Raw genomic sequence first — 14765 nt, 5'->3', positions numbered from 1 at the left:
GGGTACTGATCAGTGGGAAATAAGGTTAATACCTAGCTGATGTTAACGTTCTAGGGGAAGACTTACTAGAGGAAGATGGATAATGGGATGGCAGCAGACCCCCTCCATTCCCCAAATCTATGTCTAAAGCAGGTAACTGTTTACCATTAGGCGGTGTTAACCAAAGCTAGTGCCCTGGTGACCCTTTGGATCACTTGTAGTTCCCTGTAGCTGCTGGTGGCTGACTCAGAATGGGAAAGAAATAGACTGAGCAGGGGAATTGAACACAGAGACAGAGGGAGGAGAAAGTCCAGTCAAAACTGATCTGATTGGGCTTAAGCTACTTAAATGGTGTTTCTTAGTAGTTTATGGCCCAGTTTCTGTTTCAGCATTTATTCCATGTCGTCTAGTCCATCCAAGGAGATTTTTAATAGTTCTTAAAAAAGGAATTCTGCATGTGTTCTGGAACGTTTCGATAAAGAGCTTTGTCTGGTATACAACTCCTGATAATCAAAATGTGTAATTAGTGTAATTTATGGTTTTTAAATCCGGTGTCTGTGTTCCTTTTATCCTTTTGCTCACAGTACGTTTTGCATGAAACTTAAGTATTTCTGGCATGTAAACATTATTTATGAAACAAATGATAGTTGTAGTTATTTTTCTCCTGCCTCTTTTTATTTTTATTTATGGTTTTTGTTACAGAAATGAGCCGCCAGACTGCAACAGCATTACCCACTGGAACCTCAAAGTGTACGCCGTCCCAGAGGGTGCCTGCCCTGACTGGCACAACCGCATCCAATAATGACTTGGCGAGTCTTTTTGAGTGTCCGGTCTGCTTTGACTATGTGTTACCACCCATTCTTCAGTGTCAGAGTGGCCATCTTGTTTGTAGCAACTGTCGCCCAAAGCTCACATGTTGTCCAACCTGCCGGGGCCCGTTGGGATCCATTCGCAACTTGGCTATGGAGAAAGTGGCCAATTCCGTACTTTTCCCTTGTAAATATGCCTCTTCTGGATGTGAAATAACTCTGCCACACACAGAAAAAGCAGACCATGAAGAGCTCTGTGAGTTTAGGCCTTATTCGTGTCCGTGCCCCGGTGCTTCCTGTAAATGGCAAGGCTCTTTGGATGCTGTAATGCCCCATCTGATGCATCAGCATAAGTCCATTACAACCCTACAGGGAGAGGATATAGTTTTCCTTGCTACAGACATTAATCTTCCAGGTGCTGTTGACTGGGTGATGATGCAGTCCTGTTTTGGCTTTCACTTCATGTTAGTCCTGGAGAAACAGGAAAAGTACGACGGTCACCAGCAGTTCTTTGCAATTGTACAGCTGATAGGAACACGCAAGCAAGCTGAAAATTTTGCTTATCGACTTGAGCTAAATGGTCATAGGCGGCGATTGACTTGGGAAGCGACTCCGCGATCTATTCATGAGGGAATTGCAACAGCCATTATGAATAGCGACTGCCTAGTCTTTGACACCAGCATTGCACAGCTTTTTGCAGAAAATGGCAATTTAGGCATCAATGTAACTATTTCCATGTGTTGAAATGGCAATCAAACATTTTCTGGCCAGTGTTTAAAACCATTGCATTCAGTTTCACAGAGAATAAGGCACCCATCTGCCTGCCAACCTGAAACTTTTGGTAGGTGGAAGCTAGACACATGAAGGTAAATAAGAGGAAAGGCTGTTAAATACAGGAAACAGTTGCATGTAGTAACACTAATATATTTAAAAATAAGTCAACAGTAAACCACTGAAAAAAATATATATATACACCCAAGATGGGCATCTTTTGTATTAAGAAAGGAAGCATTGTAAAATAATTCTCAATTTGTGTTGTAGATTGAGTGTACTGTTGAAAAATATCGGGTTTTTGTTTGTGTGCCTGCAAGTTTGTGTGCGTGTGTGCGCGTGTGCGTGTGTGTGTGTGTGTGTGTTTTTCTTTAACCGACAAGCCATGTTGAGTGGTCTTGGACCACTGCTTTTCCCTTTGTGAGTCAATACATAGTGCTGCTGTGTGTGTATATTTTTTTGTGTGTATTTGCTAATTTTTATTAATTCTAGTTTTTCATTAAATAAATTTGACTTTCTTTTCTGTAATTCAGGTTTTTCCTCACTTTATTTTGTACCTTTTTAAAGTTAGTGTCTTTTTGATATGCATAATTGTTTATGGTAAAGTTTATACATATGTGTTCAGTACGTATTTTCCTTTCCCTCATTAATCAGTTCATTAGAAATATTTTCAATTCAACTCTTTTGTGAAGATATGAATTCCAGAAAGGAAAGGTAACATCAGAATTATCAGGAGGTATTTAAAGCAGTTATAAGATGGTCTCTGTCTCTGTCTCTTTTTCTCCACTTGAGTCATATCTTTGAACTTATTCTTTAAAAGGTTAGGGAATACTGATTTTTTTTTTTTTTTTTTAAATTCTGGAAAAAAAATCAGGCTTTTTTCTTCCAAGTATCTTGGACAAATCACTTGTTTAAAATTTGTTCTTGTATTTATTGGTTTTGCAAAAGAAGGCATCGTCTTAGACAGTATTTGTAATCAAAAGCAAATCATTTGTTTAAAAAAAGGCAGTTTGCAAAAAATGTTTTTGGTCTTTTATAATTCTCATTAAAAGAATATCTGGCAAATTAAAAACTCTTAACGTGTCTGCTTTAGCTCTAAGTTTGATTAAAATCCAAATAGTTTTCCCATTCAATTCTGTACTTCATAACTGAAAACAGTGTGCTGCATTTTGAAGTGTGATAGAATTATTCTAAGCAAAAGAATAAGTATATGGCCTCCGTTACACAGTCTTGTTTTTCTTCCCTCTCGCTTACATTTGTATTCTCACAATTCTGTTAGGAGACTAATTGTAATTAGTTAAAATGCTGATCACTTTTTCCCCCTTAAGAAAAAGAAACACAATAAAGATGAGTTAGTGTTTCATAGCAAAATGGTTATGAGCCTGGGCTCTACAGCTGACTTCCAAGGACCTACATGCCGTTCTAGTTCTACTGTACTTATCAGCCATGGGACCTTGGGCCCCAGTTTCCTAATGTGTATGATAGGGTTAATTATGGTAGCTACCCCAGAGGGCGAGATGTGATACCAGTAAGTTAACCTAGAACAGTGCTTTGCACACAATAAGTACCCAGCAAATGTTAGCTGCTGTTATTATGCCTTTAACCAGAACTGTATTTTTAACTTGCTAATTACCCTGAGGCACCTGACAGGATTCTGAAATTGCCTTCTGAATGGCCAAAGATCATTTTATTTTGTGTGGCTTTTACAGGTGCACTGAACTTAGAAAGTCAGTTAAAATTAATTTGGACTACCCTCTTATCCCACCACCAATTCTGGATACCAGAATTTACTTCTGGTAACCATTTCCAGGAAATGAGATTTGTGTAGTCTCTTCCCTGACATAAGCATTATTTTTTGAATTGGTTGTAACATCTGCTTGTATAGCCATTTTTGTGGTAAAAGGTCAACCACAAAGGTGTATCTTGGTCTATTCCTGTTAGCATGTGTTTTTAGAAAAGCAGTTTTCCCTCCTCATTTGATGTATTGAATACTTTGGTGGAAGTGTATCATTTTGTTTTTAAAATATTTTGAAGTGTTTCTCGGATTATGAAAGTAGTGTGTCCTCAGTGTAGGGTTTAGGGGTTAGAAAATGGCACATGCAAGAGAGAGATGTAGGCATCCATTCAGAGATGACTGGGAACATTTTTATTTTTCTAGTCCTTTGTGTATTTACGTGTGTTTTGATCGTTTATAACCCCTTCATGCCCTCACACATAACACAGCCAGTGCATAATTTTAGACACCATTTTGGGAAATGTTTGTGAGGATTAATTATAATTTTATCCAGTTTCCTGATGTTAGATACTGCTTTGTCCAATTTATCCATGTAAATCTTTTCTGGCTATTTATAAATAACCTGTGAACATTTCTATATGTTTCCTGATTCTATCCTTGGGATCCTTTTTTTTAAGGTCTTGTTACTTTTTTTATCACTTTCTGGAGAGGTTTCAGTGGACACAGTAGCAGTGTGTAGGATTTTCTCTTTCATTGTAACCTCATGTTTTGCTATTTAATGCAAATTAAGATAGTAAATTTTGTCTACTATAGTAAACAATGTAATTTGACAGCTATAAGGTTGACAATCTTAACTATATTTTAAGTCATCTTCATATTCTTGGTCTAGAGGGATGATGAGATCTATAGCCATTTCTTGGTCCACTTGAGATTTTAATATCTTTGTTATAATGAGTGTTCTTTCTCCTATTAATGCCCTGCCCTGTCATTTGGTGTCTTGGTGTTTTCTTTCAGGGAATTGTATAGGGTGGGATAGGTGATCTTCTTAAACTTTGTTCTTTTGCGTTTATACATACATGTATTTTTTAATGTTTATTTTTGGGAGAGACCGGGGGACAGAGGATTCCAAAGTGGGCTCTGCACTGACAGTGAGTCCAATGTGGGGCTCGAACTCCATGAACCTGACATCATGACCTGAGCTGAAGTCTGACACTCAACCTACTGAGCCACCCAGGTGCTCCTCTTTTGTGCTTACATTCTTAAACTTGAATTTGTTCTGTTGGGTTGAATCATGGGCCAGTTTTATATGTTGATTGTTGGAGAACAGTTTTTTGTTTTGCTGATTTTTATTATAATGATTAGTTTTTTAAGGCCCACATTTCTTTCTGCAAACTACATGTATGGGAGTGGCTATAGAAAAATCATCGTGTCCTCCTGCACTTAATTATGGGAAAGTTGACTTCATTTTAGTGGTTCCTAACTGGAAAATATGAAGTCCGCCTATTATACCCTCAGCACTTGATTACCCCACAACATGGATGGCATCTAGTCCAGTGAGCTCCTGGTGGCGTAGACATCACTAGGCACGGTGTCCAAAGATGGGTGTCCAAATCCTGTGCATTTCAAGCAGCCACTACCAGAGATGGCACTGGAAATGAAACCCATTTGCATCCCACTCTTACGAAGAGAATTTGTGCTATGAGCAGAAAGCAAGTCTTGACTGATGTCAAGGAAGAGAAGGAAAGAAGGAAATCTTTGTGTTTCACTCAACGCACACACATTTTTGCCCTTTCTCTTACACTAAAAAAATTCAGGTAGGTTTAGTAGCCTTTAAATACCACTCATATAACCAGGAGATCTTATTTGTAATCACAGATTTATACACTGCTGTTAAATACTTTATGATCAGATGCCATTTTTCACTGTAATCTAAAGCACTAAAAACCTCTGCCCCTGATAATATGGTTAGTGGTCAGGTTCAAACAAAAGAGGCAGAATCAAGTAAAAAATGTGTATTCCTTAAGTAGACCATATAGAATTTCTTGATTACCAAGACACCTAAAGCTTTATTTAGTTTTCATACTTGAAGAGTTTTAAAAGCTCATACGTAAAAGGCATGCAGAGTACTGGTTAAATACATCCCAAGGCCTCTCTAGTCCTACTGAATTAGAATTTCTGAGTCAACATTTTCAATAAAATTCCCCAGCTGGTTGTGATAAAAAGGGTGTTTAGATAACACTTTAAACATAATGCTAGGAAAAAATACTCAACATCATTAGTCATTAGGGAAATGCAAATCAAAACCAAGAGATGCTACCTCACACCATGGGGATGGCTATTCCCAAGGTGGAAAAGTGGTGGCCAGGAGTGGAGAGACTGGGATCTGTGTGTATTGCTGGCAGGAACAGCAGATGGTGCAGCTACGGAGGAGAACAGTTTGGTGGCTCTTCACAGTTAAGCATGGACTCCTCCTAAGAACAGCAAGTCTACTACTGGGCATATACCCCAAAGAATTGGCCAGCAGAGGACATGGCTAGTCGTACACTCATTATTAGCAGAACTCTTCACAATAGCCAAGAGGTGGAAACAACCCAAAGTTTCAACAGATGAATGGGTAAGATGGGGCTCGTGCACACAGTGTCATGTTATTTGAAGAAATGAAACTCTGATGCATGTGGTCAGCATGGATGAACCCTGACAACACACTAAGTGAAGTAGGTCACATACGAAAGGTTACATAATTGGCAAATTCATGGAGAAAAGGGGGTGGCTGGAAGACGGGAGTCATGGTTCAGAGGGTAGAGTTTAGGATCATGAAAAAGCTCTGGATAGTGCTCGCTTCGGCAGCACATATACTGAAAAAGCTCTGGATATAGATAGTGGTGATGGTTACACACCATTGTGAATATAATTTCCCTGAATTACACACTTAAAACTGGCTAAAATGGTATATTCATTTGTCACCATAAAAACAAGTGAATGAAAGGAGAAACCAAAACCAATCCCAGAGAAACAAAGGTCATACTGTTGAATAATGTCCTACACACCTGGGTTTTTGCCATTGGCTCTTTAGAAAGGTGCGTGCCGAAGCAGGGGGCGTGGGGATGCCCTACTGCTGCTCAGATGCGTACAAAGCTGCGTGTTCAGGACTCTTAAGGAAGAACATGGGTTAAGTCCCACTTTGTGTTCTTTTGCTACTTCTGGGTGTAATGAGTCAGAGCGATCTGGGTATGGATCAAGCTCCCTCTGGTTGCTGACAATGAACATTGTATTTTCCTCCCCCGTAAAGATGGCTGAGAAGTGTGACGTCCTAACAGTGAGAGGATAGTCCGTGAAATGTTTTTAAATGCCCTGATGCTTGCTCTCGCACCAGCCATAAAGAACCCTAGATCTGGATGTGGGATTCCAGAACACATTACTGGCAGGTATTTAGGTAATTTGCAGACCCCATGCTCTTCTGAGGCATTCCCCAGTATCTACATGTGTTCCAGCATTCTGTTAACACAGGACTGTGAACGTCAGCATTGCTTGAACCTTGCATTCTCCTCAATCTTCACGGGAACACGGACTTCAGTACTATTGCTTGCATTTTACAGGTAAGGAAAAGCTAGGTAATTGGAAGAGCCCGACTTCCTTCTCCAGAGCCCGGATTAAGTCACAGGAGAAGGGACCATGGAAAGTACTGGATCTGGGAACTGGCACAGCAGACCGGGAACAGACGGGAAGTGACAAGAGTCAGGATACCAAGTTTGGGGACCCTCCCAGGGTGGATGGCTGCCTCTCTGGGAACTGGACTTCTTTTTAACATGATGTGTACTAACATGAGCCACCAGCCTGGTGTAAACAATCACTTTCTGACTGCCCCTTCCTTCAGCATTAGTGGCACCAGTACCAGGGTGTGTAGACCTCACCACAGCTTCACCTCCTTGAATAGTTTCCACAAAGACTAATGGTGATATTTTCATCTTTGCCCAGTACCCCTTCTATGTTGTTTTTGGGATTTGATAATGTCTCCCGGTGACTCTGCTAAGGTCTATACCAATGGTTCCTGATGTTGACTGTGCATCAGAATCCCCTGCAGGGCTTCCCAAAGCAGATTTCTGGGCCTTCACCACCCAGAGTTTGATTCAGGTCTGCTGGTGGGCCTTGAGAACTTACATTGCTATCAAGTTCTCAGTACAGATGCTCCCGTTCAGGCATCACACCGAGAACTGATGCTCTGTACCTCTCCAGGGGCAGTAATGATTCCACTGAAGACAAGAATTCAATTTTTATCAATCCGTTTATTCAATTAACATTTCTATAATCAACACCAGCCATTTGAGTGAGGTTACTGTCGTGATCATGTTCAAAGATTAGGGACACTTAGCCTACCTCTACTGGTATGAACAAAAACCTTTTCTGTGCCCTTTGGCACTTGATAACTTGCAATTCTGAAAAGTCGGGATTTGGGCCTACAGTTTGCTATTTAAGAGACCAGGTCTGGTCTTGACAATAAAGCCACCATCAAAAGCTGCATTAAGAACTTCATCCAGGCAGCTTGCTGTAACAAAACTTAAATCCTGTCGTACATTGCCCGGGATTTCTTCAAGGTCTTTTTCGTTCCTCTGAGGAATAATGACTTGCTTCAATCCTGTTCTGTGTGCCGCCAGCACTTTGTCTTTAATCCCACCCACCTAGGAGGAGAGAAGAAAGTTACTCAGATTTCTGGACATCCTCCGGCTGTGAAAAGATCCCTGACCCAACTTTTTTTCACAGCTATTTTAAAACGTCTAAATCATCTTCCATTTTGTTACAGCATGAGCTAGGAAAGCCATTAAAAAGGTTAATAAACAGTAAATTGTTTTACATTTCGTGTTCAGTCCTTTTAATGGGGGAAAATTCCAAATTTTCAGTAATGAGCACCTTTTATGTCCATGATCCCTTTTTGCACTGTCAAGGTTAATATTTATATTCCATTCTGTAATCAAAATCTTATCTATAGGTTCATTCTGAAAAAGCATTACATTATCTTGACCACAAATACCATTTCTATAGAGCTTAGTTGGGTGCCAGGATCTCTCCTTCTGTACAGGTTTAAAGCCATAACCTTTGTGCCACTTGATGAAGAAAATCTATCCCAAATGATCTAGGCACTTAGGTGGTTTTAAAGTATGTCCACAATGGTCCCTTCATAAAAGGTGGAGTCTAATTCCCCTCCCCCTGAATGTAGGTCAGGCTGAGTGACTCATAAATGGAATGTGGGGGAAGTGATGCTGTATGACTTTCAAAGTTAACCCATAGAAAATGAGAGTTGCTGCTGCTGCTACATCTGTCTCTCTTGGATCTCTTGCCCTGGAGGTAGCCAGCTGCCATGTTTGAGATCACCCAATAGCCCCCCAGAGAAGCCCTAAGGTGAGGAACTGGGGCTTCCTGCCAACCAGGACCAATCTGCTAGTCATGTGAGTGAACCATGTTGGAAGCAGCAGATCCCCAGCGCCAGTCAACCTTAAGATGACTGTGACTGGGTTGCTGTCTTGACTGTATGATGGGATCCGGAAGCAGAAGAGCTCAGCTAAGCCTCTCCTGAATTCCTGACCCACAGAAACCGTAAGAATAACAAACACCATTGTTTTGGGTGGTGTGTTATACAGCAATAGACTCCAAATGCAGCTCTCAGTCATACCACCCAGAACACATAAGCCCGGGAGACAGCTCTCAGAGCCCTCCAACCACCTGCACTGACACTGGCTGCTCCAGGCCCTCCTGCACAGCTATCCTCTTTCTAGGCTCTTCGGTATGCTGCTGACGTACACTTTCCAAGTACCTTCTTCACAAAGAATCTAAGACAAACAGACTCCTTGCATGTATGAAAATAACCATTTTACTTTCACATTTTATTGAAGGTGTATACAAGACTGGACTTCAAGTCATTTTCCATCAGAATTTTGAAGGGACCATACATCTGGTGTCACTGAGGAGAATGATGACAGAACTTTCTCCTTGGTTACCTGAAAGGCTTTGGGGACGACCTCCTTCTCCCAGCTGGTGTGGACCCTTTCAATCTGAAGATAACCTTCAATTCTAGGAAACGTTCAATTCCATTTTCTGTCTACTAGAATGCCTGATAGCTCAATGTTGGATCTGCCTGCTTTTTCTATTATTTTTTTCTGAACAGTTCTTTAACTAATTCTAAAACAGTTTTAAATCCAAGTTCTGTCTTATTCTCTGTTCTTGAATCGTCTTTGCCAGCGTTAGCAAGTCTTTCTCTTAAATGCTGCTGCTTTTCTTCTGTCTCATGGGACAGGTTTAAAACTGGAGGCTTACTCAAACTTTCCCTGTGGGGCTTGGGAAAGCCTGGACCTGGTTGAGTGCAAGTGGAAGAACCACTTATTCTATGGAGATTTCTATGAATCCCCTCATTTTGTTTCCCATTTCTTTCCTGCTCTCCTGGTCTGTGCTTTCTGGTTATGAGCCTTTGCTTTTCCCAGATTCCTGCCGGGAAGACTGTCTCTATCTCCAATTGTTTCATCAGCCGGGATACTTTCTTCCAGAAGGTGGCTGAACTCAGCTGCTGACTCCCCGCTCATTTCTGAGTGCTTGTATTGCCTTCACTCTGCTTAGTCTACCATCTTGAACTAGGAGGTTGAAGAGTTCATGGTCTGTAAAGTATTTACATTTCCTATTACTAGCACAGCTAGTATTAACCACTATTAACCACCGTTACTGTCTCTTGGAATGCAGTTAATTCCTGGGTAAGGTAGAAGAAAAGGGATCAGACATTCTTTTTGAGTAGACCTAATGTATCATAAGAATAGGGTTTAGAATATGGTTGAATTCCTGGTTGAATTTTAAAAACTGATTTAAGTTTATTTTGAGAGAGTGTGAGAGACAGAGGGTGCATGTAAGAAGGGGAGGGGCAGGGAAAGGGAGAGGGAGAATCCCAAGCAGGCTCGGAGTTGTCATTGCAGAACCTGATGTGGGGCTCAAGAGATCATGACCTAAGCTGAAATCAAATCAGATGCTTAACTGACTGAGCCACCCAGGTGCCCCAGTTTTGGTGATCTTAATTGGTGATTATGATCTACTTTCACCATTACTTTATAAAATAAAGGTGCTCTCAGAATAAAGAACATAAGTTTCTTTCCTCATTGTGCTATGAACCTGCCCAAATTCTGTTATAGACTGGCACTGGTAATTAATGACTTAGAACCCTAAATGTTCACTCAAGTTCTCTGCATTTTATGTGTTTTTTTAGTAGTTTAGGGTATGGTGGGGAGCCCCAAAGCTCCATATATATAAAGATATTTTGAGAATTTAGCCATTAGACAGGGCTAGTCTTTGTTATAGTTTCCATTTTATACTTATTTTTCTATAAATCTATCAACTACAGTAATCTAAATTATCTACAGGAGGTCTCACAGGAACTTAAAAGGTTGAAAAATTCGCTTAAAGTTTAAAAATAGCTGCTATCCTGTTTTACACAAAAGCTATCTAGTTAACAATTTGCTAACTACAACAGTCTCAATTCTTCACCTCAGTGGCTGACATCACCGATGACCAGACTGATACTTTTTTTCCCCTCACGAGTCTTCTTTCTTAGAAGGGAAAATATGGGGAAAATCGTCAGTTTTTCTTTTATTTCATCAATATTGAAAAATAGGAGCTAGTTACAAAGTATAAAAACTTCGTGTTTTCTTAAACGAAGGTATTTTTAGGAAGAAGGCAAACTACTATGAATTTAAACTTAAAATTAAAAAAATTGAAAACCATATAAATCACTTTCTTAAGACTTACTGGAAGAACGAGACCCCGCAATGTGATTTCTCCAGTCATGGCTACATCCGAACGCACCAGCCGCCCACTAAAAAGTGAGGCGAGACAAGTTACTATGGTAACTCCAGCAGATGGTCCATCTTTTGTGACAGCGCCAGCTGGGAAGTGCAGATGGATGTCTGTGTTGTCAAGAAGATCAAAACTTCCAGAAGCTTAAAAAAGGAAATAAGGATTTTAATGTAGGAAAATTAAACCTGTTTTTTTTCCCTCTTAAAAAATAAAAAAGATAAAAATGACTGTTGTGGTTAAATGAATCCCTCAAAATATTAATGGGCAGTATAATCAGAGTGGGGGTCTGGAAGAAGAATTTCATTCTACTCTGAGTGGAGCTGAAAACAAACCCTTGGAATTAGTTCCTAGTTTAGGCACTAGCCAGATAGTCCTAAAATGGGAACTAGAATTTTCTAAGGGTGTTTAAGCAAAGGTTTATACTTTACTGGAGGTGTAACTGTTAATTTAAAGCTCATCTTAATCCTTGCCACAGAACTGTGAGATGCCTCCCGAATCACGATCCAACGGCTCTTCCTTGCTACGGCTGTACCTCTGCCGGGGCTAGGCCACTCACCATTGGTCAGATGGTATTTCTTCGCATTGCTGCGGAGCCAGCTAATCGCGAGATGGGCAGACTCCTTCATGACATCCCCTAGCTGGCCAGTCAGAGTCAGCTGACCTTCGCCATCCATTCGGCTTGCCTCCACAAACATGATTTCCCCACCTAAGGGGGTCCAGGCCAAACCTATTGCCACTCCTGGTTGACTCAACCGCTCAGACACCTTGAGAGAAAGGAGAAAAATGATCAGTTCAGTCAACAACAGCCATTACTTCCCGGCTGGCTAATCACGTTACCAGAGCCTACTTCTTCAGTTTAAACTGAACTCAAAGCTTCAACTCAAAGTACTTATTACTTCACATGATTTGAAGTCACCACTTAGGATGTGTGGCTTTCCGCCAGAAGAAAAACTAAACTTCCTGTTTGGCATTTATCAGAAACAATTTTACCTTAGAATATGTTGAATAACTTTAAGAGCCACATCTAGTTCCTGCCCTAATTTTGAAGGAACAAACCCAACTGTTTTATCTATGAATATTTTTATTAGGCTACATATTTATAAATACTCCAGAACCTACCTTCATTTGTTTCAGAAAGCAGAAGCCCTTTCTCAAATACACGTTTAAGAACCATTAGCTCCAGAAGACGAGTGTGAAGGTAGATATTAAAACCCTTAGATCTTCTCTGCCACTTTCCTTTCTCTGTTACTGCTGCAGAAACACTATAAAATATTACTTCATGATGCCCCAGATCCTTTTGCATGCGCTTAGAGGCCTACTGTGTGCCCTCACTGCCACTGTAAACTGAACGTGTCCACTTGCCCGAAACCACGAGCCAGGTGATGAAGCCAAACAGTTCATCCAAGTTATGAAAGCACATAAAACCTAACAGTACAGCTGAAACACAATCACCCTCTGAGCCTCCACATTTCTTATACTACAGAAGTTATCCGTATCAGGAACGGGGCACATGTCAACCCACTGCTAATGCAGATATGAAATTCTTCCACCAGAGGGAACATCCTCACTGAGAGCAGCAGGATCAATGATCTGAGTTTCTGGTTAAAGGGCTGGGTTGATGATCTTATTCCTTTTCCAAGGGGCTTAGATGGTGAAAATCTTGACTTTAGAATACTTCAAAATCATGTGAGGCATTCACGAAAGCTATTGGGCACTTATATTTAGTGGTAAGCCGTATAGCATTATTTTAAAAGTTTGTTTCATATTTACAAATTTAATTCTAATTAACTTCATATTTGATAAGTTAGAGAGATTTGGAAGTCCAGACTATAGTATTAGTTGAGCCGATACTGTGTACTGGGTTTCACTTCTCTCCGCTTTGCATTTGTGTAAACCTGTTCTAGATTTACTTGAGGAGAAAGACAAAAGATCAATATGCAAAAGATCAGTGTTATTTAAAAAAAGTTTAACGTTTGTTTATTTTTGAGAGACTGAGACAGAGCACGAGCAGGGGAGGGGAAGAGAGAGAGGGAGACACAGAATCTGAAGCAGGCTCCAGGCTCCGAGCTGTCAGCACAGAGCCCGATGTGGGACTCAAACCCACAAACCAGGAGATCATGACCTGAGCTGAAGGTGGACGCTTAACTGACTGAGCCACCCACGCGCCCCAAGATCAGTGCTATTTAAGAAAAATGTAGAAGCAACTATTTGGAAAAGTGTTCACAAGGCTTGCTTTCTTTCTAATACAAACCACTTCTCTATACCTTCATGAAATCTACCTTGGGTGGGAATTTGCCCATGGTTCCTGTCTTACCACATGGCTCTTTTCTAGAGCAGAGTGAACTTATCCTAGAGAATTATCCTCAGTGCACTGAATCATGTGTTAATTTAACAGAAAAAGCCATCTGGCAGAATTCTGTTAGCCATAACAAGAACCATCCCTTTCTTACAGCTCAATCCTCAAAACTCATTTGTCAGAATAATACCAAAAATGTCCCCAAAGGGTCAGGAGTAAGGTGCTTGTTGATTACTATGTCACTTTGAGAAACCAAGCCAGTTTTCCAATATTCTCCATCTGCTGGGAGGCCTGGTACTTGGGGTTGAGGAACTGATGCATTGCTAATTGAAAGCATGGGGGGCAGGTAAGTACAGAAGGCCAAACCAGAATCACACAGGCCCACAAGCACTGTATTCTGACTTGATGGTAAGTGTTCTCATGTTAACCTGAAGATGGGAAAATGACAAATCTGTGATTTAACAAAACACAGGCGGGAGAACTGACGGGCTTGATTACCAGCAAACCTAGCACCTCTGTGATTTAAAGCTAATAGCAGTTATCGAAGAGGTAAAGAATCTTTAATTCTTAGACTTGGAATCATACTTTTTTTTTTTTTTTAAGATTTTATTTTTTAAGTACTCTTTACACCCAACACCGGGCTCGAACAACCCCGAGATCAAAAATTGCATGCTCTACCAACTGAACCAGGCAGGAGCACCTGGAGTCACACTTTTTGAGGGCATGTGTTCTGAAACTGTAACAATCAAGCATCAGGTTTCTATTTTTCCCTCAGAGATGATGGGAGTGCAAGTAAATGTGAATGTAAGACACGTGCTCCTTTTCTGCTCCTTTTATTAACCCCTTCTTACACAACAATTTGTTTTCATTTTTTTAATTAAGAACATTTTTTAAATGTTTATTTTTGAGACAGAGAGAGAGCGAGAGAGCACATGCGCGAGAGCAGGGGAGAAGCAGAGGGAGAAGGAGACACGGAATCCAAAGCAGGCCCCAGGCTCTGAGCTGTCAGCAAAGAACCCTACATGGGGCTCCAACCGTGAAGTCATGACCTGAACCGAAGTCAGACGCTTAACCAACTGAGCCACCCAGGCACCCCAATAATTTGTATTTCACAGCACTCCTTAAAAAGTGAATTGATATGGGGGCGCCTGGGTGGCTCAGTCGGTTAAGCATCCAACTTAGGCTCAGGTTAACAATCTGGCTTGAGTTTGGGCCCCGCATTGGGCTCTGTGCTGGCAGCTTGGAGCCTGGAGCCTGCTTCGAGTTCTGTGTCTCCCTCTCCCTCTGCCTCTCCCCCATTCACGCTCTCTCTCTCTCTCTCTCCCTCAAAAACAAACATTAAAAAAAAAAA

The 14765-nt window shown here is 40.9% G+C and overlaps 2 protein-coding genes across 6 annotated transcripts in view; one reads left to right on the top strand and one right to left on the bottom strand.

Moving 5' to 3' along the window:
• The window catches only part of SIAH1 (siah E3 ubiquitin protein ligase 1), an 82938-nt gene extending 80851 nt beyond the window's left edge, over nucleotides 1-2087 (top strand). For all 5 annotated transcript variants that reach the window (XM_049622015.1, XM_049622018.1, XM_049622019.1 and 2 more), the window contains one exon: nucleotides 682-2087. In XM_049622015.1, the coding sequence (XP_049477972.1) occupies nucleotides 684-1532 (849 nt within the window). In that variant the 5' untranslated portion in view covers nucleotides 682-683 and the 3' untranslated portion in view covers nucleotides 1533-2087. The remainder of the gene's footprint in view (nucleotides 1-681) is intronic.
• Nucleotides 2088-7557: 5470 nt separating this feature from the next.
• Nucleotides 7558-12109, bottom strand: LONP2 (lon peptidase 2, peroxisomal). Its single transcript, XM_049622021.1, has 3 exons — nucleotides 11675-12109; nucleotides 11071-11261; nucleotides 7558-7970 (listed from the first exon to the last, which is right to left on the bottom strand). Exons 1-3 carry the CDS (start codon nucleotides 11811-11813, stop codon nucleotides 7749-7751), a joined length of 552 nt encoding a protein of 183 aa, XP_049477978.1. The 5' UTR covers nucleotides 11814-12109; the 3' UTR covers nucleotides 7558-7748.
• Nucleotides 12110-14765: the final 2656 nt, after the last annotated feature.

This window comes from Panthera uncia, assembly GCF_023721935.1.
Source record: "Panthera uncia isolate 11264 chromosome E2 unlocalized genomic scaffold, Puncia_PCG_1.0 HiC_scaffold_19, whole genome shotgun sequence".
NCBI classification, from domain to species: domain Eukaryota; kingdom Metazoa; phylum Chordata; class Mammalia; order Carnivora; family Felidae; genus Panthera; species Panthera uncia.
Note: the sequence above shows the minus strand (reverse complement) of the source record. Positions and strands in the feature narration are given on the sequence as shown.